Source organism: Rhamphochromis longiceps, linkage group LG4 (genome assembly GCF_057381845.1).
Source record: "Rhamphochromis longiceps isolate RC_006_pf linkage group LG4, R_longiceps_female_GT1.1, whole genome shotgun sequence".
Classification (NCBI taxonomy): Eukaryota; Metazoa; Chordata; class Actinopteri; order Cichliformes; family Cichlidae; genus Rhamphochromis; species Rhamphochromis longiceps.
Genome location: NC_140560.1, coordinates 23222181 through 23246436, shown reverse-complemented (window position 1 = coordinate 23246436; position 24256 = coordinate 23222181). Strand labels below are relative to the sequence as shown.

Genomic DNA, 24256 nt, shown 5'->3' with positions numbered 1-24256 from the left:
ACTTCACAATGATGTTGGAGTTGTTAGTGGCTGTGCAGTCGTAGGTGTAGAGTGAGTATAGGAGAGGGCTCAGTACACACCCCTGTGGAGCACCAGTGTTCAGTGTGATGGGGGATGAGGTGATGCTGCCCAGTCTGACCACTTGGCGTCTGTCAGACAGGAAGCTAAGGATCCAGCTGCAGAGGGAGCTGCTCAGTCCTAGATCCTGCAGTTTCCTGTCCAGCTTCGAGGGAACGATGGTATTGAATGCTGAGCTGTAATCTACAAACAGCATTCTCACATACGTGTCTCTCTTCTCCAGGTGTGACAGGGCAGTATGTAGTGTCAGGGCTATGGCATCATCAGTGGACCTGTTGTGGCGGTATGCGAACTGTAGAGGGTCCAGTGAGTCGGGTAGTGCAGAGCGGATGAAGTCCCTGACCAGCTTCTCGAAGCATTTGCTCACGATGGGGGTCAGGGCTACAGGTCGCCAGTCGTTCAATGAGGAGATGGTGGAGGATTTGGGTGCAGGGACGATGGTGGCCATTTTGAAGCAGGCTGGGACTACAGACAGAGAGAGGGAAAGGTTGAAGATGTGTGTGAACACTCCAGCCAGCTGAGCCGCGCATGACTTGAGGACGCGGCCGGGAATCCCGTCCGGACCAGTAGCTTTGCGTGCGTTCACCTTCCTGAAGCACTTCCGCACATCCTCCTCAGACACAGTGTGCGCACTGACGTCATCCGCGGTGCGCACACTGTCCGGTCTCATGGTGTTCGCTGTGTCGAATCTACCGTAGAATACGTTTAGATCCTCACACAGAGAGGCCGTGGTGAAGAATGGTGCCTAATGACAGAGTTAATAATACAGACTTTATACTATGTCACGTGAAGATTCAGCAGCCAGATGGCAATTGACAGTGATAGCGGACATTATCATCACTTTTCCAACAATCCTCTCCACACATGACAAGCATAAACACACTCGATTATCACTAAATCAAATTTAACACACGTTTGTAATGACGCTAATTCAGTTTACAATAGGGTTCATTCGCTCAGTCAGCAGGTGGCGGTATCCTCGTACACTGGGGAGTACACTGCCATTAAACGAACAGAAGAAGAAGAAAACCCCTGCACATGCGCGGTACGGATCGGGTAGACCCGATTTGTACGGTCTGACTTTGCACATGCGCAGTAAGGATCGGGAGTCCCGATCCGTCACTATCTTTTAATTTTTTTATTTTTGTCTACATTATATTAAATGTTTCATTATCGGAAACATTTTAAGAGATACTTGTTATTCTTAACATCTTAACAGATACTCTGACCTGTAACTATCGTAAAATGCTTCGACCGGAAGTAGACACCTTTCGCGCATGCGGGGTACCGATCGGGTTTCCGGTACGGATCGGGTAGTGACAGTGTCCACACAAGTCACCACCGATGCATGCTCGATAAAACGGGCGGAGCGAGAACACATCCGGGACTTTTTCGCGTTCTCGGTCACTACCCGATCCGTACCGGAAACCCGATCGGTACCCCGCATGCGCAAATCTTACGTCACTTCCTCTCTTTGCCAACATTGCGACATTCAAGATATTTGAATGATACGGTTAGCGCCCAGTTAACCTCTAGCATTTCTCAACAGCTCTGCCTCCTTTTCGACTACCGGGACATTTAAACAATGGATAATCCGTATCCGCAACAAATTTTTGCTTTTCTCCTCAACAGAGAGCGTTCCCCGATTGAACAACAGCGCCGTAAAATAAGAATCAAATCAAATCAAATCACTTTTATTGTCACATCACATGTGCAGGTACATTGGTACAGCTGGTACAGCTTCACAAGCAACAGAGTTGTGCAAATACAATAGTGTAAACAAGCAAAATACAAGAATGGCTACATCTGAAACTAATAAATATATGTACAATATATAATAGTATATGCATTTCTGGATGTGTATACTAAATATTTTTCTACGTGTGTGTGTGTGTGTGTGTGTGTGTGTACACATATTTTACAAATTAAATAGAGTAAACAATAATAAAATATATAAAAATATACAGAGTTGAGACATGTGCAAAACAGTGGCATTACTGTACAGTATGTAGTGCATAATGTTGAAGTTCCAGTAGTGAAGGTGAGGTGTCTATGACGTGTTCAGCAGTCTGATGGCCTGATGGAAGAAGCTGTCTCTCAGTCTGCTGGTTCGGGATCGGATGCTGCAGAACCTCCTTCCTGAGGGAAGCAGTCTGAACAGTTTATGGCTGGGGTGACTGGAGTCCTTGATGATCCTCCCCGCTTTCCTCAGGCAGCGCTTCCTGTAGATGTCTTGGAGGGAGGGAAGCTCACCTCCAATTATCCGTTCAGAGCACCGCACTACTCGCTGGAGAGCTTTGCAGTTGTAGGCGGTGCTGTTGCCATACCAGGTGGTGATGCATCCAGTGAGGATGCTCTCAATGGCACAGTGATAGAAGGTCCTGAGGATGCGGGGGCTCATGCCGAATCTTTTCAGTCTCCTGAGAAAGAAGAGGCGCTGCTGCGCCTTCTTCACTGTTTTGTTTGTGTGTACTGACCACGTAAGATCCTCAGCCAGATGTACACCAAGGAACCGGAAGCTGCTCACTCTCTCCACAGCAGCGCCATTGATGGTGATGGGGGTGTGTACTTCTCTGCACCTCCGGAAGTCCACTATCAACTCCTTTGTCTTTGCGACGTTGAGGGTGAGATGGTTGTCTTGACACCAGTGGGTCAGGGCGCTGACCTCCTCCCTGTAAGCCGTCTCATCACCATTGGTGATAAGACCCACCACTGTAGTGTCGTCCGCAAACTTCACAATGATGTTGGAGTTGTTAGTGGCTGTGCAGTAGTAGGTGTAGAGTGAGTATAGGAGAGGGCTCAGTACACACCCCTGTGGAGCACCAGTGTTCAGTGTGATGGGGGATGAGGTGATGCTGCCCAGTCTGACCACTTGGCGTCTGTCAGACAGGAAGCTAAGGATCCAGCTGCAGAGGGAGCTGCTCAGTCCTAGATCCTGCAGTTTCCTGTCCAGCTTCGAGGGAACGATGGTATTGAATGCTGAGCTGTAATCTACAAACAGCATTCTCACATACGTGTCTCTCTTCTCCAGGTGTGACAGGGCAGTATGTAGTGTCAGGGCTATGGCATCATCAGTGGACCTGTTGTGGCGGTATGCGAACTGTAGAGGGTCCAGTGAGTCGGGTAGTGCAGAGCGGATGAAGTCCCTGACCAGCTTCTCGAAGCATTTGCTCACGATGGGGGTCAGGGCTACAGGTCGCCAGTCGTTCAATGAGGAGATGGTGGAGGATTTGGGTGCAGGGACGATGGTGGCCATTTTGAAGCAGGCTGGGACTACAGACAGAGAGAGGGAAAGGTTGAAGATGTGTGTGAACACTCCAGCCAGCTGAGCCGCGCATGACTTGAGGACGCGGCCGGGAATCCCGTCCGGACCAGTAGCTTTGCGTGCGTTCACCTTCCTGAAGCACTTCCGCACATCCTCCTCAGACACAGTGTGCGCACTGACGTCATCCGCGGTGCGCACACTGTCCGGTCTCATGGTGTTCGCTGTGTCGAATCTACCGTAGAATACGTTTAGATCCTCACACAGAGAGGCCGTGGTGAAGAATGGTGCCTAATGACAGAGTTAATAATACAGACTTTATACTATGTCACGTGAAGATTCAGCAGCCAGATGAAGTGTTTACTGGCAATTGACAGTGACAGCGGACATTATCATCACTTTTCCAACAATCCTCTCCACACAGACAAGCATAAACACACTCGATTATCACTAAATCAAATTTAACACACGTTTGTAATGACGCTAATTCAGTTTACAATAGGGTTCATTTGCTCAGTCAGCAGGTGGCGGTATCCTCGTACACTGGGGAGTACACTGCCATTAAACGAACAGAAGAAAAAGAAAACCCCTGCACATGCGCGGTACGGATCGGGTAGACCCGATTTTTTTTTTTAACTTTATTTAACAAACAATGAGTAGGCTATACAACATACGAACAGATGAAGTATACAAAACAACAGAACATTAACACAAAAAGCCAAGGGTAAAAGAAAAAGGTAACAATTATAAGAATACACGCAAAAATTCACATACATATATTGTTTTGAGAGCCTTTTTGTTGGTGGAGTCTGATATTGATTGTATGTACATTTCCACATCCTTAAAATAATGACAGAAATATGGTGTTTTGTTAGTAAACTTACATTTATGGATAAAAAAATTTAGCTAAAAGTATTAACAAATTTATCATGAAAAAACATTTATCATACTTCTTGGGGAAATTAAAGAAACAGAATAAAACATTTTCCCATCGTAAAGAAAACTCCCTTAAAATATGGACAATAACAAACCTGCTAAATTCCTTCCAGAATGTCTGTGTAAAAGAACAGTACCAAAAAAGATGTGTCACAGTTTCTGGATGATCCCCACAGAAAGTACAATTAGTATTAATGTCCCTTTTAAATTTTACCATGTAGTGACTGGCTGGATAACATTTATGTAGAATTTTAAATGAGACTTCTTTCACCTTATTTACAATCAAATATTTATGGGGGACCATCCAGACTGTCTTCCACTTGATATCTGGAACAAATCGGTTCCAATAAGATATTATATATGGGAGAGAGACGATATCTTCTTGGAATAAACTACGTATTCTCTTATTGCTGTTACCAAGTTCCTGTGAAAAGCAGATTTTTCCTATTGGTGACTCAGCTGGATCAGGGAGAGTGACTGAGGTAGAGATTGAGCTGTCAGTGTTTTTATATGACATTAAAGTCCCTGAGGGTATGGCACCAAGCACCATTGAGAATTCCTGAACACTGATTGGAAAATTATATAGTGCAATAAAGTCATCGTATGTAAGTAGTTGTCCCTCTTTATTAACCAGCTGAGCCACCAATAGGATCCCATTTTGGACCCAAGTTTCCAGGAAAAGTGATTTATTTTTATATAAAATATCTCTGTTGTTCCAGATAAGGTGTTTGTGAGGTGAGAAGTTGTGTTTATAAATGAGGGTCCACGCTAAGAGGACCTGCTTATGGAAGGATGAAAGCTTTACAGGGAGTTTCTCAACATTGTAATTACAATTTAAAACAAAATTAAAGCCACCAAAACGAGAGAAAATATAATGTGGTATAAAGTTCCAGATAGAGGTAGGGTTTTTAAGAAAATGTTTAGCCCAATTAATTTTGAAAGTGTTATTTAAAGTAGAAAAGTCTAAGACGTTAAGCCCACCTGATTCGTACTTATTCATCACAACAGTTTTTCTAATACGGTTTTTCCATATAAAATTAAAGAGCATACGGTCAATATCTTTACTAATTTTCTTATCCAGATGTAAGGAGAGAGCAGCATATGTTAATCGGGATATCCCTTCTGCTTTAGTAATTAACACTCTACCTTTCAAAGACAAGTCCCTTTGCAGCCACTGGTTGAACTTTTTTAGGGTTTTCTGTATAATTGGAGTGAAGTTTGAAGAGCATCTTGATTTTTGGTCTTTGGATATTAACAGTCCCAAGTATGTGACTTCTTGTTTAACAGAGATATTACAGATAGTATTTGCAGGGCAGTCTTTAATTGCTAGTAACTCACACTTTTTTAGATTTAGGCATAAACCAGAGGCCTCAGAGAAATCACTAATCACAGTAAGAGCTGGAGGGATTTGGTTTGCATTCTTCAAGAAGAGTGTGGTGTCATCGGCTAACTGGCTGATGACGAGCTCCTTATCAGCTATGGTGATTCCTTGTACAACACTGTTTGAAATATTAGTTGCAAGAATTTGTGTACAAAGTAAAAATAAATATGGTGAAATAGGACATCCTTGGCGAATACCACGTTTCAGGTCAAATCTCGGGGTGGAGCCGTTAATCATTTTAATAGAACTATTGCCATTTGTGTATAAGGTTTTGACAGCTTTACAGAAAAACTTGCCAAAGCCAAATTTTTCCAAAGAGTGGAAAATAAATTGATGTTCAATTGTATCAAAAGCCTTATAAAAATCCAGGAAGAGAATGAAGCTATTGTCAGATACCAAATCAGAGTAATCAAGTAAATCCAAAACCAGTCTAATGTTATTAGAAATGTGTCTGTTTCTCATAAAGCCTGATTGTGTCTCATCAATAATTGTTTCCAAGACCTCTTTAATTCTGTTAGCAAGTATTAAAGCCATAACCTTATAGTCATTATTAAGCAGGGAGATGGGTCTCCAATTATCAATAAAGAGTAAGTCTTTGTTTGGTTTTGGAATAAGTGTTATGAGAACTTGAGTAAGAGAAGGGGGGAAGGGGGGAGGGTGTTATTCTCTATACTTTCTGTAAAAACCTGCAGTAAAAATGGAGCCAGGAGATTAGAAAATGATTTATAAAACTCTGCAGTCAAACCATCTGTGCCGGGAGATTTATTGGCCTTAAGTGCAGAAATGGAATTACAAACTTCCTCCACAGTCAGAGGGCTGTCACAATAACTTCTATCTTCCACAACAATAGATTTTAGGTTTTTAATATTATTGAAAAATCCTGTTGAGACAGCCTCATTATATTTTGAGTTGTATAGTTTAGTATAGAATTCGGCACAGAAATGTGAAATTTCTCTAGGATTGTCAGAGACAATGCCATTAATATTTAGTTGATGAATAGAGTTTGTTTTTGATCTGTATTTTTCAAGTCTGAAAAAGTAAGCAGAATTTTGTTCGCCCTCCTCCAGCCACCTCTTCCTGGATCTTATGAAAGCACCCTCAGCCTTGCGTCGATATAAACCGTCCAATTTATTTTGAAGTTCTAGTAAAGTTAATTTATCTTCCTCTGAGATTTCTTCTGGGGACTTCTGGTAATAAGAGGCAATTCTGCTTATTACTTCTTGTTCTTCAGCTTTCCTTAATTTAGCAATTTGACTCCTGTATCTTCTCAAGAATTTGCATGCTTCAAATTTAAAAAGTTCCCAATTGGTACAAAAGGACTTCTCTCTGTTAGCTTTGTTCCAATAATAAACAATTAATTTATTAATCTGCATGTTAACCATTTTATCTTTTAGTAAATAATTATTTAACTTCCAATAAGAGAATTTATGAGGTATAGTATCCAGTGTAAACAGCTGGACGTTAATGTGAATTGCTCTATGATCAGTGAGGGGGGTGGCAAGTATATTAACGGTAATATTATCTTTATCAATACAGTCAGAAACAAGCCAAAAGTCGATACGTGATTGCCTGGATCCTGTCTTATTGCTCCAAGTAAAGAGTCTATCATCTGGAAATTTTTCTCTCCAAATATCCACAAGATTAAATTTTCCCATGAAATTTTTTTAAGTTTGCACTGTATGAAGACTGCTGCCCTGGAGGCCACCTATCAACCGTATTGTCTAAAGCAATGTTAAAGTCTCCACCAATTAAGAGGACTGAATTTGGGTATTTGGAGAGCCAGAAATTAATTCTTTCTTCTAAGGAGTCAAGTAATTTATCATTTTCAGTTTTATTATTGTAACCATATATATTTACTGCAATGAAAGTACTGTTATTGTGTCTGATTAGTGAGCAGAGGTAGTGTCCTAAGGTGTCACAGTCAGAGTGTAACACATCTCCAGAAAAATAATTTTTAAGCGTGGCAACTCCAGCAGAACGCTCAGAGCCATGGGACAACCAGACTTCATTACCCCATTGTGATTTCCAAAAATTTGTATCAGCAGGTGTGGAATGACTCTCTTGGAAAAAGCAAAAATCTGTTTTAAATTGTTTGGCAAATAAAAACAAAGCTTTGCGTTTACATGTTTGTCTTAAACCCCTGGTATTAAGAGAAACATATGAAAAAGACAAAGTTATTAGAAAAAAGAAAGAGAAAAAGTAAGTTCTAAACTTCTACAGCTAAGAATAGATCTATAGGATAAGGGGACCGGGTGCTGCACAATTTAGGTAGTAGAACAGTAAAAACCCTGAGTGACTAAGCTTATAAAAATACAGTATTTAACTATCTGCTATGGTTTAAATATAGCTTTTTATAGATAAACACACTCTTCAACACAAAATAAAACTTTAACCTGAGGGTGAAAATATCAAGTTCACCATGTGAACAAGCTTACAGAAATGTCATTTCGGAGACTGAATAAGCGTCTCTATGAAGGAGGGAAAACTTCTGATCCACTGATGAATCCTCGGCCTCCCACGAAATAAGCCGGCTTACCCTCCTTACGGGCTTTGTCTATCATCGGCCACAGTTTGTCACGACGTTCTCTGTCCTCCCTGGACAGATCTTCAGCGAACCTCAAATGATTGTCCTGCAGGTAGGAGGATGTTTTGGCTGCTTTCCATACAACATCTCTGTAGATTCGGGAGGTGAACTGCACGATGATGCCTCTAGGTCTGGTGCTACCTTGTCGCTTGGCTCCGAGTCGGTGTAGATGACGTCAGGCAGCCTATGATTTTGTTCTGGCAGAACAGACTGGCATATCACAGTCACCTTTCCCCTTACGTCTTCTTTCTCAGCCTCCCTGACTCCATGTAGTCTGAGATTCCACCTCCTGGAATATCTTTCCAACTCAGAGATTCTCTGTTGGCAGTTGTCCACTCGACCTTCCTCTTTAGTTACTTTTTTTTCCAAGTCGCAAACTTTCCCCTTCATATCTTTCATTTCCGCGCACACAAAATCAATCGTCTTTTTGAGACCCTCAATCTGGAGCGTATTCTCTTTCACCATGTTCGAGTTCTCTCTCACCATGCTCTCAATGTTATCAGACCTGGTGTTTATTAGTGCCGACAGACGAGAAATTATCTCATTTACATCAACTGGGTCAGAGTTGCTGCGTTCGTACATCACCTTCTTCGGAGCTGGCGATTTGAGAGGTGTAACAGGGAGAGGTGGGAACTCATCCATTTCTTCTTCGGCTAACGTGAGTGCCACCGTAGTAGCTGCGTAGTTATGGAAGCTATCCATTAGCACGTTGCTGGGCGTAGCACTCTCCTCGTTAGCATTCTCAGGCGCTATCTTAGACTCGGAACTTTCCAGTCCCCTTTTCGCTCCTTTCTGATTCGGCATTCTGCTGCTTCTTGCCCTATGATTGCTGTATCTTCTCTTATTTAGTGAATTGTTAGTGTTAGCAGCATAAAGTTGAGGTTTTACCGTTGTTCACGAACTTTCTGTGCAGAACTCGGTAGAGAGCGTCTACTCACTCCGCCATCTTGGCACCCCCCCGGGTAGACCCGATTTGTACGGTCCGACTTTGCACATGCGCAGTAAGGATCGGGAGTCCCGATCTGTCACTATCTTTTTATTTTTTTGTTTTTGTCTACATTATATTAAATGTGTCATTATCGAAACATTTTAAGAGATACTTGTTATTCTTAACATCTTAACAGATACTCTGACCTGTAACTATCGTAAAATGCTTCGACCGGAAGTAGACACCTTTCGCGCATGCGGGGTACCGATCGGGTTTCCGGTACGGATCGGGTAGTGACACTCGGCTTGATGCGTACTTCGAATTGGATTAATATCCAATGTTCTAAAAGTAAATTTAATCGGGTTATAAAATCCATTCCATTGTCACTTAAAAACATAGTTGTAAATGATATAATATATTCTGACATCTCCCCCAAGTTAAGGCAATTATATATAGATGGTATTCAATTTTGTGATGTTAAATGCAACAATAAGTTTCTTAGATCTTCATTAAGGAGTCTTTATTCTCCAAATTTACTTAGACGTAATTACATATTAAAAGATTTCCAAAGGGAAGAAATTGAAAAAATAAGAACTGATTATATCACCTTCCCTATCCCTCCTAAAGGGAAAGAAGTCCAATTTAAAATCTTGAATAAAATTTACCCGACAAATAGACTCCTTAGTGAGAGATTCAAAATAGAAACGGGTAATTGGGTATTTTGTGAAACAGAAGAGGAGGATTTGGACCATCTATTCTTTTTGTGCAATTTTATACAAATATTTTGGTTGGATTTTCATACCTGGCTTTATTCCAGTGGGATTCAAATTACCCCATTTACCTTAAATATGATAATGTTTGGAGTGTTTTTGAAAGAAAAGAAAGCTAATTATGGTGTTAATGTGTTATTAATCTTGTGCAAGCATTTTATACATAAATGTCGCTTTTTTAAGACTAAACCAACACTAGCTTACTGGAAAAACGACTTAAACCTGTTGGTTAAATCTTTGACTTTAGTTAAAAAGAAAAAGGCTGCTTTTTTTGTTTCCTTTATGGAAGATTTTGATTTAGTGAGTTAATAATCTGTTAAATTATGTGACCCCATCTTTATATTTTATTTTCACTATGTATGAAAGTTGCTAATATGTAAGAAATGTCTATTCTCTGAATCTGTAATATATGGTGCATTCAATACATCACACATCTCCTCTCCAGTGCTGTTAACATACTGATCCCCTACAAATATTCCATGATATAAAGTAACATTGTCATGTTTTTATGTTGGTTTTACCAAACTCATAATCACATATTTATTTAACATAATCTGAAGATTCAAGTCTGTTCAGCAGTGTATTTGTATAAAAATTCTGTGGCTGTATGTTCCTTTTTTCAAGATTTTTTTTAAAAAAATCTTTTTAAAACAACTATTGCATTTTCTTACAGTAGCCAGTAAAATAATTGTCATAGTTGCATGTTCTGTTTTTTTTTATTCAGTTTTCCTGTAGGTGATGCAGCAAGACTGAATCAGTCCCTGGCAAACATAAAAAAGGATGAACTGGAAACCTGGACCATCTCGTCTTAACAGTGCTCATTTTGAAGAAAATGCCTTCACCATGGACTCAAAGGTTAATAAAATCTATAACTATACAAAATGTGTTGTGTTATAAAAAACAACATTAAATAAAAAGTTCCTCATTCTTTTGTTATGCTTCTATATGGAAACTGTCGCCCGAGGAGCACATGAGTTCCAACTATTTTCAGTTTTCCATGTATTCATGTGAGGTCAACTGGGAGAGGTGCAAGACACAATATTTTGGTAAGTACTGGCACAGAGGTAAGTGAATCTCCAGGTTTGTCAAGCAAAGTGTCAGGCAACGGTAATTTTGGTCAGACACTTGCAAAATCCAACCACAGGATGACATCTGCCGCCAGTACTGCCATCTTGATTTAAAATGACATACATCTGGATGACACTGCCGTAACAGTGGATATTGACAAACAGGACCATAGTTACATGTTATCAACTATGTTAGCAAAACCGGACCGTATTCAAGAGGATAACTGCTGCAACATTAAGTCTTAAAAGTCTTTAAAGTGGAAAAATCAGGCTTCAGAAGAGACGCTAACAAAATACATTGTTGAGTTTGTAATCAGGTAGCGGAGACGACGTCTGGGTTCAACACTTTATTTCAGGTTTTACAGCGGCACTCCATCCTTTTACCTCTCTCTCTACTTTCTTCTTCTCTCCTCTCTCTTGCCCAGGCTCATTAGTGGCACCCCTGGTCTGACAGGGTAACATCAAAGTACTAATTTTCTTCCTTTATTATAGAACCTTGTAAACACAACATCTCCCCCTTTTCTCAAATAATACTCTCTCCCTTGCAGCACAACATGAAACATTCAACAGCCTTTTACTTTTGAGGCAATTAGTAACTTCAGAACAGTTTTATATATATCCTGATAAAAGAACTGTAATGGCAAAGTAAACGTGCCCCGGATCAACGCTGAATCAAAAGGAACAAACATGTGCCTTCTTCTCAGCTCATTAGAAGTCACAGCTGGAATTAAAGATAGGTAATGAAACTCAAATGCACTTTTCATTCACAGTCATTTCTCACATCTGCATATTTCTCCTTTCTTTTTTACCTCTGACCTTTTTCATAATCAAGTCTTTTGTCCATCTTGGTGGTTGTCTGTCCCTCTGCAGGGTGGGACGTGTAGCAGTCTGTGCTGAGCTGATGTTTTCCGCCTCTGTATCAGCTCTTTGCGTGTGTTTTGAGTTCTCTGGGACGAGTGAGAGACGTGCTGCATTCCATCTTCTCCCATCGCTGAGGATGAAAGAACTCTCACCCGTCTGCTGCTGTACCTCCAGCGGGTTGGTGTATTGTGGCTCTCCTTTTCCCACATGGAATGGCTTCCGTACTCTCACTGAAGCACCCATAGTCACTATAGTAGGTTTAGCACCTCTCTTTCTGTCTGTGTAAAGTGCACTTCTTTTCTGTGTCAATGTTACTTTGGATCTGATGTGGTCATATTGCCCAGCATCCTTCGGTGGTGGCAGGATATTGAGTTTAGTCCGCATGGCTCTTCCTCTGAGGAGCTGGAAAGGGGACTCACCGGTTGTAGCATGGGGAGTAGCTCGATTATTTTGAAGCGGTTCTGTAATCACAGTTTTCCATGGTTGCTGAGTAGCTTGTGCTGTCTGTATGGAGTCCTTCAGGACTCTATTAAAGCGCTCCACACATCCATTTGCTTGAGGATGATAGACGCTTGTCCTGATGTGTTTTATGCCCCTTTCAGCGAGAAACTTAGCAAAGGCAGCTGATGTGAACTGTGGACCATTATCAGTTGTAATTTCATAAAGATTTCCTTCACAAGCAAAAATAGAAGTCAGGAATGCAACCACTGTCGCAGTTGAGGCATTTGGTGTGAATGCGACTTCAGGCCACTTACTGAAATAGTCGACTAGTGTGATGGCAAACCTGCAGTCATAGGTTCCTTGTTCAAACGGACCAACAATGTCGACAGCAACATGTTGAAACGGACCCTCTGGGAATTTGATGGGTTGTAACGGTGCAGGCGAAACAGCTGCTGTCTTGTCACATGATTGGCAGGTTGTGCATGTGGACAATATTTAGTGGACCAGCTCATCCATGTTTGGCCATTAATATAGATCTCTCAGGCGTTGTTTGGTTCGGACCATGCCTTGATGTCCTTCATGGGCTAGATGCACTACTTTTTCACCCTGCGATTTGGGAACGATCAGCCGTGTTCCTCTAAATATCAGCGGTGACTCTGCTGCCAGTTCATGTTGGACCAGGAAGTAGGGTTTGACGTCATCTAGTAAGGATTTGCATACTTTCAGCCAGCCCGAAAGAACGATCTGTCTTAGTTTTGTTAATTCAGGACAGTCTTCACATTCTGCTTTGAAGTCAGCCAGTGGAAGCGTTGTTAGCTGAGGAGAAATTTCAGCAATCTCTGTGATTAAGTCCTGTTCAGAGTCTTCACTTGTGTTTGTGGTATGCAGGGGAACACGGGACATACAGTCAGCGATAACATTTTGGCTTTCTGGACGGTACTCTAAGTCATACTGGAAACACATCAGTCTGGCTGACCAACGTGCTATCCTCATGCCAGCTCTGTTCATCCCCTTAGTACTTAACAGGGTGGTGAGGGCCTGGTGATCAGTTCTCAGAGTAAATCTGCGTCCCCATATGTACTTCCTCTATCTTTCGATGGCCCATACGCAGGCGAGGGCTTCTTTTTCAATTGTTGAATAATTCCTCTCGGCTGGGGACAGGGTGCGGGAACCAAAAGCAACAACCCGTTGCTCATTGTTTGAGTTCATCTGGGTCAGAACAGCTCCAAGACCATAATCTGACGCATCAGCGGTGATGAACGTTGGCAGATTTGGGTTGAAGATTGCCAGTGCTGGGCTTTTTAGTAGCATTTCCTTCAGTTTGTTGAAGCTTTCATTTGCTGTATCAGTCCATTGAAGTTCAGCCGTCTGACTTGTCCGAAGTAGCTTATGGAGTGGTTCAACCACAGTTGTATAGTTTGGTAGGAATTTGCTGAACCACAAAGTCAAGCCTAAGAAGGAACAAAGAGCAGCCATGTCTTTTGGTGCAGGAGCTTTGGCGATGGCCGTCAGGTGGTCTGGGCTGGGGCTTAGGCCATCCTTGGAAATGACGTGTCCCAAGAACAGAATAGATGTCTTTCCAAATGAACTTTTGTTGAAGTTGATCTGCAGACCGACATCCTTCAGGCGTTGGCCCAGATAGCAAGGAAACATTGAAACAATGTTGAGTCAATATCAGGCTGTGTCATTGAATCAACGTTGAAGTGTGACGTTGACCTAACGTCACTCTTGCACCCTTTTTTAACGTTGAAACAACGTCAGGTTTTGATGTTGAATCAATGTTGAAACCTGACGTTGATTCAACGTTATATTTTCTAATACTGCTGACATTGAAACAATGTCAGATTCTGATATTGAAACACTGTTGAGCTATGGTGTTGATTTTCCACGTCTTTCGCACAGTTGCTTTTTATTAAAACAACAGTTAAATCATGACTGGAAATCTACCTTTCTTTATAGGTATTTTAACCAATACTAAACTACTGCATGTTTCCATCAATACTTCAACCACCTAAACACATAATTGTACTTATTCCTTAAATTGGACACCCTTTATAAAAAAAACCCAAATGTCTCACAATGTATCATGTCAATATTAATATCCTAAAATAAGAAAGCATTGCATGTGATGTAAGAGAGAAAAAAAATAAACAAAAAAAGGTCAATAGGCATGTTTCGTTTGCTAAATACTTTATTAAAAGACAGTTTCCTATTTACGTTTATATGATTCACAGAAGTTTGTAATTTTTTTGCATGATGTGCGTCCTGCACCCACCCAAACGATCTGGGGCGTATCGGAGCCATTTCTGCACTGCTTGTGCAAAGACAAACTCGGACATAGAGTTTGCCCCTAACTGCTGCGTCAGGCTCCAATCAAGGCAAAGCGTCTCACCTATAGACACATTTTAAGAGATGGAATTAGCATGTCTCATGTCTTAAATGTGTAGGCAAGTGCTTGTGTGTTTAATCAACAGGCCGTTGTTATGTATTTAAATCACATCTGACAGCTATTACAATTTATAGTTACAAAGTGTACATAACCTTTATATACTTACCATTGCCTTATTTGCCTCTTGTGATTGAAGAGCTGCCTCTGCATTGTTTAGCTCCTCAATGTTGTGCAAGGGCAAATCCAGAGGCAGTACCCCAGCATCTACCGATTCATTGCGGATGGCTCTGACCTCCTCACGGAGTTCATTAACAGCTCTCGTCAGGTCTGACAGAAAAAGAAAATTTTTTTTTAAGTATTTAAGAATACAGACAACTTGTCAAACGTTTCCTTGTGTCACACACAGATATGTACAAAGACACTAGACAGTATTTTATTACCTGGTATTTTCACTCGAGGGGCCTGGGGAAACCATTTTTTGGTGGGCTGCTCATCCTCTGAGTCACTATATGTGTACAGGGGATTTGGTCTAAAGAAAAAAAGTTGAAAGCGGTCATAAGTAATTACAAATGTGCTTTTGGAATGTTTTTTCCTAAAGTTACAGTTTGATTTATAACAACACACACAGGAAACAGATGTGCAAGAAGGTACAGTATACAAGGAATTTTTGAAGTGCACAAGTGTACACGGCTTTGCATTTATAAAAAGTTTACAAGCTTCCACTTTTTGGACTATATTATGTGGTGATATTGCAGTATGCAAGCACCACAGATATGTATAAAAGACAAGATCATAAATTCTTAGCAATCAAAGATATGTTTGTGAAATAAAAAAAAGTTTTACTTGTGCTTTCTTTTATGACTGGTCTGAGTTTCAGCTTCGGACTGAAGGTCAGACATATCACAGTGTTCACTTAGATATTTCTGAAGACTGCGTTCTGCTTCGTGAAATGTGTCTGGAAGTACAAACACAATGTATGGCCAGACATAAATTAGGACACGAAAAACTTGTTATTGTTACATTTATACAACACCAATCCAGATGATACCCACCATGGCTTATTAGAAGTCGGACTGGTGCATAGGTGAGCCATGTTGCACCAGGATGAACTCTCCTCTTTACTGTGTCGTGGATCCTGAATGTGTCTCACGGAGGATATGGAGGCCATGACAATTTCTCCCCATTTATCCATGATCTAGGGACTATTTCTGTACCACCAGTGCTAAACTGCACAATGCACCAGTCTTTCATTTTTATCTTTTTTTTAATTTGGAGTCCTTTTTTGCCCTGTCTAGGATAAACAGGAAACAGATAATTACAATATATTTCATAGTCACTACAAAACTTGATCTATTGATTGAACTAAATAATAAATAATAGCTTAAAATGTATATAGGCAACAATTACAAGCAAACCCGTATATGTAAGCATTTAAACACTGAAGATAATAAAATTAACAGTATTTTGTCTAAGTCTGCCATTGTAGGAATTCATGGCACCGAGACAAAAACATGGCGCACAGTGTGGTGTCAAAATAGGCGCACACCTTTGACGCTGCGTTTTCTCCGTCTTCCTCGTCCACACGTAAATGCTAAACGCAGTTTACGTGTGGACAAAAGGTGCAAACGCAAGTTAGGTGAGCGTGCAGCGTAAAGTTAGGTGAGCGTGCAACATAAAGTTTGAATTGAGTGCGAATCGAAGCGGGTGCTCACCAATCATTAAAAGTAACAAAGTCATTGAACACATTTATACAGTTACCTTTACGTTTATCAATCATATATCACAGATTTACAATTGTTTGTAGTACTATGCTAAAAAGCAACTACAGAGCGAAAGTCTGGGTCAAGCGCCGAGGCGACGGCAAGAACAAAGGAACCCTCGAAGCGTTAAAGCTAGCTTTGTAAGGGAATATAACGGAAAAGTATGAAACGAAAATGTTTTCTTTGTTGATAGACTTTGTTCGCAGTGCAATTTATTTGTTGCCGGATTGTAAGATGAAAGTAGACACAATTTCGGGCTCCCACATTTTATCCGAAACTTTACATTAACAAGTTTTTTTTTTTTTTTTTACTGTTATTCAAATGCAACCGTGGAAATAACTAATAGAACAAAAGTCATTCATTCTTACCTTATACTAATCGTGGTGCAGGCCAGTGCAGTGCATGAACTGATGCCTTCTCCGGTCAATTCCGCTGAGAGTAAATCTAATGTCCCGCTCTACAAGCTCTACAACCAAGACAATGGTTACCTGGAGGGATGTACCAATGTGATAGGGGTGCTGCGGAATAGTCCAAGTGGTAGCAGCTTTAATTTCCCGCTCAACCATAAATCGATGGTTTTTCAACGTGATTGTTGTCACCTTGTCAACTATAAATAGATCAACAATCAACGATGACAGAACAACAGTGAATCAATGTTATTTCAATGTCAGTGTAAGGTTTCATCAGTATTTCAATGTTGTTTCAACATTGGTTTTGTGTTGACATTTCAATCCTGACGATTCTGATGGTTCAGATGGAAAATCAACATCTGTTCAATGTCTCCTTGCTATCTGGGGGATGACAGCCTGTAATCATTCATCATGCTCTTCTCTGGAATGTCCATACACTATTATGTCATCCAAGTAGTTCTGTACTCCTGTCTGGTCTCTTAGGACTGTTTGCATCATCTTTTGGAAGGCAGAAGGGGCTGAAGCAAGTCCAAATGGGACTCGGGTAAATTGGAAGAGTCCTTCATGGGTTATGAATGCTGTGAGGCTTTGGCTATCAGGGTGAAGAGGCAGTTGATGATAAGCTGAACTTAAATCAATCTGGCTATAATGTGTAGCCCCAGCCAGCTGTGTGAACAAATCCTCCATGTGAGGAAGAGGGTAACAGTCCATGATCACACTCTTGTTAGGTTCACGCAGATCCACACAAAGTCTTAAGCCTCCCTTACTTTTTCTTGCAACCACTAGAGGACTCACCCATTCAGCTGCATCCACTGGTTCGATGATGTCTGCTTGGAGTAGACGTTTAAATTCAGCTGACACCTCCTCACGTATGCTGAGTGGTAGATGCCGCAGTTTTTGACAAACCGGCTGTACTGTCTTGTTCACTTGAACTTTGTGGATGAACCCTTTAACAGCTCCGAGGTGATGGGAAGAAGAACAATCAATGTTATTCACCATGCATGTTTGTTTACTGGCTGGTGATCCTCTTGCAGGATCCTCTCCTTTGTTGATGACTTTTCCAGCAATGATATCAATGTTAAGTGCTTTAATTAAGTTCAACCCCAGCAAAGGTGATCCATCATTAACTATGAAGAATGATCCTGGCACTGTTCTGTTATTGTTTGCAACCCTCACTGAAGCCTGTAGGCAGCCAATGACAGGCACGTCACCTTTTGCATAAGTGACAAGCTTAACTTTCAGTTCAGTCAAAGCACAGGGTGGAAAATGTTATTAGTAGATGGCTTCTGGAAGGATAGATACTGAAGCTCCTGTATCCACAATTAACTCCAGAACCTGAGAGTTTCCCTGTGGTGTTTCAATGTTCATTTTGCATGTAATCTTATCACATGCTGCAGTCATCAGTTTGTGATCATCAACACATAAGACTGTAAACTCGGGAACAACTACTTCCCTGACCACTACTACAGCTGATTTACAAACTCTGGCGAAGTGCCCTTTTTTGTTGCATTCATCACATTTTACTTTTGCTGCTGGACAGTTTTTATCATTAGCCAGGTGTTTCTCAGATCCACATCTGAAACAATGACGCTGTTACTCTTTATCATTTGCCTTTTTGTGCCATTCTTTAGATGTAGGTCTACGGGCTTGAGCTGGTCGCGCTCCTCTTTTTCCCTGAAGACGTGCGTCCTTCACCTCCACAGCTTGTACTGCAGCAGTCTGGGCTGTGGGCGCAGTAGAGAGGAGTGTAGCATTCCTTACCGCAGCCTCCACCTGACACGTAATAGTAACTGCCTTGTCCAATGTAAGGTCCTCCTCCAGCAGCAATTTATCTTTAACCCTCTCAAGGCAGACGTTGCCGATTTGAGACAGTTAAAAACTAACAACCTGATTACCCCACATACATATTTTATCAGTTTTTTTTACTCAGAAGTACCACTGCAGGACTTGGTTGTGCATTAGCAACAAAAAACTTAATTTGAGCCTGAGAGGGTTAACAACACTGAGATTAGCATTAGCAACAAGTTGATCCCGAATCATTTCACCCTCCATTACTCCAAAACCACAATGGCACAGCTAGCGCTCTGAGGGCGGCAACATACTGGGTTACAGTTTCATCAGCCCGCTGAACTCGCTGTCTGAATGTGTGCCTGCATGCCACTACATTCACTTTAGGGACAAAATGGTTTTCAAGCGCCGTCATGGCTTCAGCAAACGTTGTACCTTGATTCAGCAGTGTGTAGAACAGTCGTTGTCCCTCTGATCCCATGTTTCTCCGGCCATGTTTCTCCCGTGGCATCTATCGCTAGCATGTAGTTCTCAAAGAATTTGCACCACGTCATAAACGGTATCGGCGGCTCACCTGCACGTTGCAAAAAGGGCGGTGGGCTCGGTACTGAAGCGCTCATCCTCGTCGCCAATTTGTTGAGTTTGTAATCAGGTAGACGACGTCTGAGTTCAACACTTTATTTCAGGCTTTACAGCGGCACTCCATCTTTTTACCTCTCTCTCTACTTTCTTCTTCTCTCCCCTCTCTTGCCCAGCCTCATTAGCGGCACCCCTGGTCTGACAGGGTAACAGCAAAGTACTAATTTGCTTCCTTTATTATAGAACCTTGTAAACACAACATACATGAAATAGCTGAGATTGCAATGCCAAAGGTCTATGCCAGGTCTGGGCAACTCGAGGCCTCAAGTGCTGGTGTCCTGCAGGCATTTAGATTTGTCTTTGATCCATCACAGCTGATTTAAATGGCTAAATGACCTCCTCAACATGACTTGAAGTTCTCCAGAGGCCTGGTAATGAACTAATCATTTGATTCAGGTCTGTTGACACAGAGTGATATCTAAAACCTGCAGGACACTCGCACTTGAGGCCTGGAGTTGCCTACCTGGTCTATGCGTTTAAAGACAAAAGTTAAAAAGTGTCATCAAAGAACTAAAAGCTGTTGATATCAAATCAGTGTGCATCTTTGCCTGAGTCAATCAATGAAGTGCCAAAACACATATTGCGTTAAATACAAGAGGGTAAAAAGTCAGCTAAGTACTCTGAGGAGCAGTTTTCCACCACACTGCACTTTTGCCACCATACCCCAAAGGCATATGAGTATGGGAATGAGAATTTTAATAAAGCGCTCCCACCCAGTCACACCATCTGCAATTGGTACAGTAGTGTCTCATTTGATCCTAGCTTTACTGTAGCATCTTTTAAAGAACTACAAAGTCATGTATAGGCAAACAGAGAACAAGGAAAGGAAAAGGTGTGTGCTCTAATGATGGATGAAATTTACATCCACAAGATGACAGGGAACCAGTAGATATATGCACTGGTGAAATTGACGCTCTCGCCATCCAGGCCTTGCTCCTCATGGACCTAAAAAGTGCATGTGATCCTGGATACATGCCATATGCTAAAGCTTCTTCGTAATGCCTTTGCATCTTCTATGGAATTTGAGACAGAAGATGGGAGGAACACGAGGTGAAAAAACTTAACCGTCAGGGGCAAGTCTGTACTGGTACAGATTGTAAAACATCTTTTATAACACATCCTTTGCGTGAAGTCATTTTGTTGATAATCATTCTTTCTCAGTGCATTGTCCACCAAGGTTTAAACATTTTTATTATAATTATTTATAATTCTAACATCATCTGTCACATATTAATAAAAGTAGCAGTCTTCCAGTATAACCTGCTTTCGACGTATAAAGATGTTTGTTTACAAACTGGCATGCTGTTAACTGTCAGGGTCCAGTAATTACTGTACCAGTACGGTACCAGTATACATTGTAGTCATTCTTTCTCAACTCAGTGTCTGCAAAGCTTTAAACGCTTTTTTAAAAACAGATAATTAATCACAATTCTAACATAATTTTAGTCACATGTTCATAAAAGTAGTAGTCTTCAGACACACCCTGATTTTAATGTATTTAAAGTCCTCATAGCGTGTTTGTTTTTTTTTTCTTCCTTCTACGAGCTGGTACAGAAACACCGCAGAGAAGAGGGTGAGGCTCTCTGAGAAACTGAAGTAGCAACAGCGTGACACAACATGCCCTGACCTGTTAACTGGAGTTTTTACTCTTTAATGCAAATCTTTCACCACTAAAACTTTAGGCAGCGCTGCTAATCATATGATGGTCCTTGAGTTAGCTTTGGAAATTCACATGACACAGAGGCCTCTGGACAGGAAAAAGTATTAAGACAACCATGGAAGTATGTGTTTTAGATTAATGCTGTTGAGAACCAGTGATCAGTGGTGTATTTGGACTTCTTTTGGACTTCTTTAGGGTTGGTGAATCTCCCGCACAACTATGAAGATGCAGCAGAAGCTCCAACAGTTGATTCTGTTCATCTGGACATAACGTTTTGTGGAAGAAACGTTTCTTCACTCATCCAAGTGACTTCTGCAGTCTCAGCTGACTGCAGGTTCACCCAATCTTATAAACAGTACATTTGCATAATGACTGAAACCAGCCGACTGAAAGAACAATGGGCTGGGAGGTGGAGACTCTGTTGTCCTGCTGGGAGACTTCAATGCTCATGTGGGTAACAACAGCGAGTCCTGGAGGGGCGTGATTGGGAGGAACGGCCTCCCTGATCTGAACCCGAGCGGTGTTTTGTTATTGGACTTCTATGCAAATCACAGTTTGGCCATAACGAACACCCTGTTCGAATATAAGAGTGTCCATAAGTGCACGTGGCACCAGGACGCTCTAGGCCGCAGGTCGATGATCGATTTTGTAATCGTATCACCAGACCTGCGACCATATGTTCTGGACTCTCGGGTAAAGAGAGGGGCTGAGCTGTCAACTGATCACCACCTGGCGGTGAGTTGGATCAGGTGGCGGGGGAGGATGCTGGACAGACCTGGTGCACCTAAACGCGTAGTGAGGGTGTGCTGGGAACGTCTAGCAGAGGCCCCAGTCCGCGAGATCTTCAACACACACCTCCGGCAGAGCTTCAACAGCATTCTGAGGGAGACTGGGGACATTGAGTCCGAATGGACCATGTTTAGCGTCTCCATTGCCGAAGCTGCTGCATTGAGCTGGGGCCGCAAGGTGGTTGGTGCTTGCCGTGGTGGTAATCCCCGAACCAAATGGTGGACACCAGAGGTGAGGGGAGCCACCAGGCTGAAGAAGGAGTCCTATCGGGCTTGGTTAGCCTGTGGGACTCCAGAGACAGCTGACAGGTATCGACAGGCCAAGCGGAATGCGGCTTGGAGACCGGAGGGTGTGTTCCAACTACAGGGGGATCACACTCCTCAGCCTCTCTTGGAAAGTCTATGCCAGGGTGCTGGAAAGGAGAGTTCGTCCGCTAGTCGAACCTCAGAGACAGGAGGAACAATGCGGTTTTTGTCCTGGTCGCGGAACACTGGACCAGCTCTTTATCCTCTCAAGGATACTTGAGGGTGCATGGGAGTTTGTCCAACCAGTCTACATGTGTTTTGTGGACTTGGAGAAGGCATTCGACCGTGTCCCTCGGGGTGGGAGGTGCTGCGGGAGTATGGGGTGTCTGGCCCATTGCTACGGGCCATTTGATCCCTATACAACCGTTGCAAGAGCTTGGTTCGCATTGCCGGCAATAAGTTGGACTCGTTCCCAGTGGGTGATGTGCTCCGCCAGGGCTGCCCTTTGTCACCGATTCTGTTGATAATTTTTATGGACAGGATTTCTAGGCGTAGCCAAGTGGCAGGGGGCTTTCACTTCGGTGGCCTCAGAATCTCAGCCTCAGAATCTCACCTCTGCTTTTCGCGGATGATGTGGTTCTGTTGGCTTCATCGGGTGAAGGCCTCCAGCTCGCACTGGAACGGTTCGCAGCCGAGTGTGAAGCAGCGGGAATGAAGATCAGCACCTCCAAATCTGAGGCCATGGTTCTCAGCCGGAAAAGGCTGGAGTGCCCACTCCGGGTCGGGGATGAGTTCCTGCCCCAAGTGGAGGAGTTCAAGTATCTCGGGGTCTTGTTCGCGAGTGATGGGAGAAGGGAGCCGGAGATTGACAGACGGATTGGGGCTGCAGCTGCAGTAATGCAGACGCTGCACCGGTCTGTCGTGGTGAAGAGGGAGCTGAGTGTAAAAGCGAAGCTCTCAATTTACCGGTCGATCTACGTCCCTACCCTCACCTATAGCCACGAGCTGTGGGTAGTGACCGAAAGAACGAGATCACGGATACAAGCGGCAGAAATGAGCTTCCTCCGAAGGGTGGCTGGCCTCTCCCTTAGAGATAGGGTGAGAAGTTCGGCCATCCGGGAGGGGCTCAGAGTAGAGCCGCTGCTCCTCCACATCGAAAGGAGCCAGCTGAGGTGGTTCGGGCATCTGACAAGGATGCCTCCTGGGCGCCTCCGGGGTGAGGTGTTCCGGGCATGTCCCACTGGGAGGAGGCCCCGGGGCAGTCCCAGGACACGCTGGAGAGATTATATCTCTCGGCTGGCCTGGGAACGCCTTGGTGTTCCCCCGGATAAGCTGGAGGAGGTGGCTGGGGAGAGGGAGGTCTGGGCTTCTCTGCTTAGGCTGCTGCCCCCGCGACCCGGCCCCGGAAAAAGCGGATGAAGATGGATGGAAGATGGATGGCGTCTCAACTGCTCCAATACTCCTGACACATACGGGATCACTACAGGTTTTTGCTTAGGCAGCGGTTGTCCTTCTCTCCTGGATCGGCTGGAGCTTTCTTTTGGCGCCTTCCCAGCTTTGACAAAAGTCCAGCTGGAATAACCACATTTACTCAGGGCTTTCTTGATGTGGTGTTCTTCTTCTTCCCTGGCCGCTGTGTCTGTGGGGATGGTGTTCGCTCTGTGTTGTAGCGTCCTAATGACACCCAGTTTATGCTCCAGTGGATGATGAGAGTCAAACCTTAAATACTGATCTGTATGCGTAGGTTTACGGTACGCATCAGCTCTCACAGTCTAAGAAGGCTAACCTGGCACTTTTCATATCCTCCCTGGTGAATTTGATGTGTTGGTCCACCGAGTTGATGTGATCTGTGAAATGTGGTACGTGCTGAGATTTGATTTTCACCCAGGTGTCATCCACATATCTGAACCAATGGCTTGGTGGTGTTCCAGGGTAGAATAACAAAGCCCTCTTTTCCACTTCTTCCATATACAAATTGGCCACAATGGGTGAAACTGGGGAGCCCATGGCACACCCATGTTTCTCCCTGTAGTACTGACCCTTGTATGTGAAGTCGGTGGAATGAAGACACAGTTCCAAAAGCAAACACACTGAGACAGACCCAAACTTTCGTCCGTAGTTGCTCTGCTTCCACTTCTGCAATATTGTTGTTTCAAATTGCTGTTTCTGTGGCTTTGATCAGTTTCACTAGCGGGATTTGTCTCGGTGTGACAGCAAAATTCAACCCTTTAACAAGGATGTTTTTCTCTGTTTGGGTGAGCTGCTTGT

At 42.8% G+C, this 24256-nt stretch overlaps 3 protein-coding genes across 4 annotated transcripts in view; 2 read left to right on the top strand and 1 right to left on the bottom strand.

The window, feature by feature from the left end:
* LOC146671610 (nuclear GTPase SLIP-GC-like) overlaps positions 1 to 24256 on the top strand; it is a 158835-nt gene that overhangs the window by 55019 nt on the left and 79560 nt on the right. The gene's annotated exons all lie outside the window — the stretch shown is intronic.
* LOC146671611 (nuclear GTPase SLIP-GC-like) overlaps positions 1 to 24256 on the top strand; it is a 129046-nt gene that overhangs the window by 56807 nt on the left and 47983 nt on the right. The window lies entirely within an intron of this gene.
* LOC146671613 (uncharacterized) lies at positions 14489 to 16965 on the bottom strand. 2 transcript variants are annotated; one of them, XM_085405201.1, is made up of 6 exons: positions 16826 to 16965; positions 15750 to 15988; positions 15541 to 15652; positions 15138 to 15226; positions 14864 to 15024; positions 14489 to 14700 (listed from the first exon to the last, which is right to left on the bottom strand). In XM_085405201.1, exons 3-6 carry the CDS (start codon positions 15594 to 15596, stop codon positions 14671 to 14673), a joined length of 336 nt encoding a protein of 111 aa, XP_085261327.1. In that variant the 5' UTR covers positions 15597 to 15652; positions 15750 to 15988; positions 16826 to 16965; the 3' UTR covers positions 14489 to 14670. The 2 variants fall into 2 exon arrangements, with proteins under 2 accessions (XP_085261327.1, XP_085261328.1); XM_085405202.1 differs by having other exon boundaries at positions 15750 to 15984; positions 16826 to 16874.

Bases quoted from the DNA above. Each gene is read 5' to 3' on its own strand.
- LOC146671613 (XM_085405201.1), bottom strand. From the start codon at position 15,596: ATGTCTGACCTTCAGTCCGAAGCTGAAACTCAGACCAGTCATAAAAGA. The intron at 15,227-15,540 runs GTAAAACTTTTT...TTTTTTCTTTAG, and splicing joins AGTCATAAAAGAAAGCACAA to ACCAAATCCCCTGTACACAT. The intron at 14,701-14,863 runs GTAAGTATATAA...ATGTGTCTATAG, and splicing joins AAGAGGCAAATAAGGCAATG to GTGAGACGCTTTGCCTTGAT.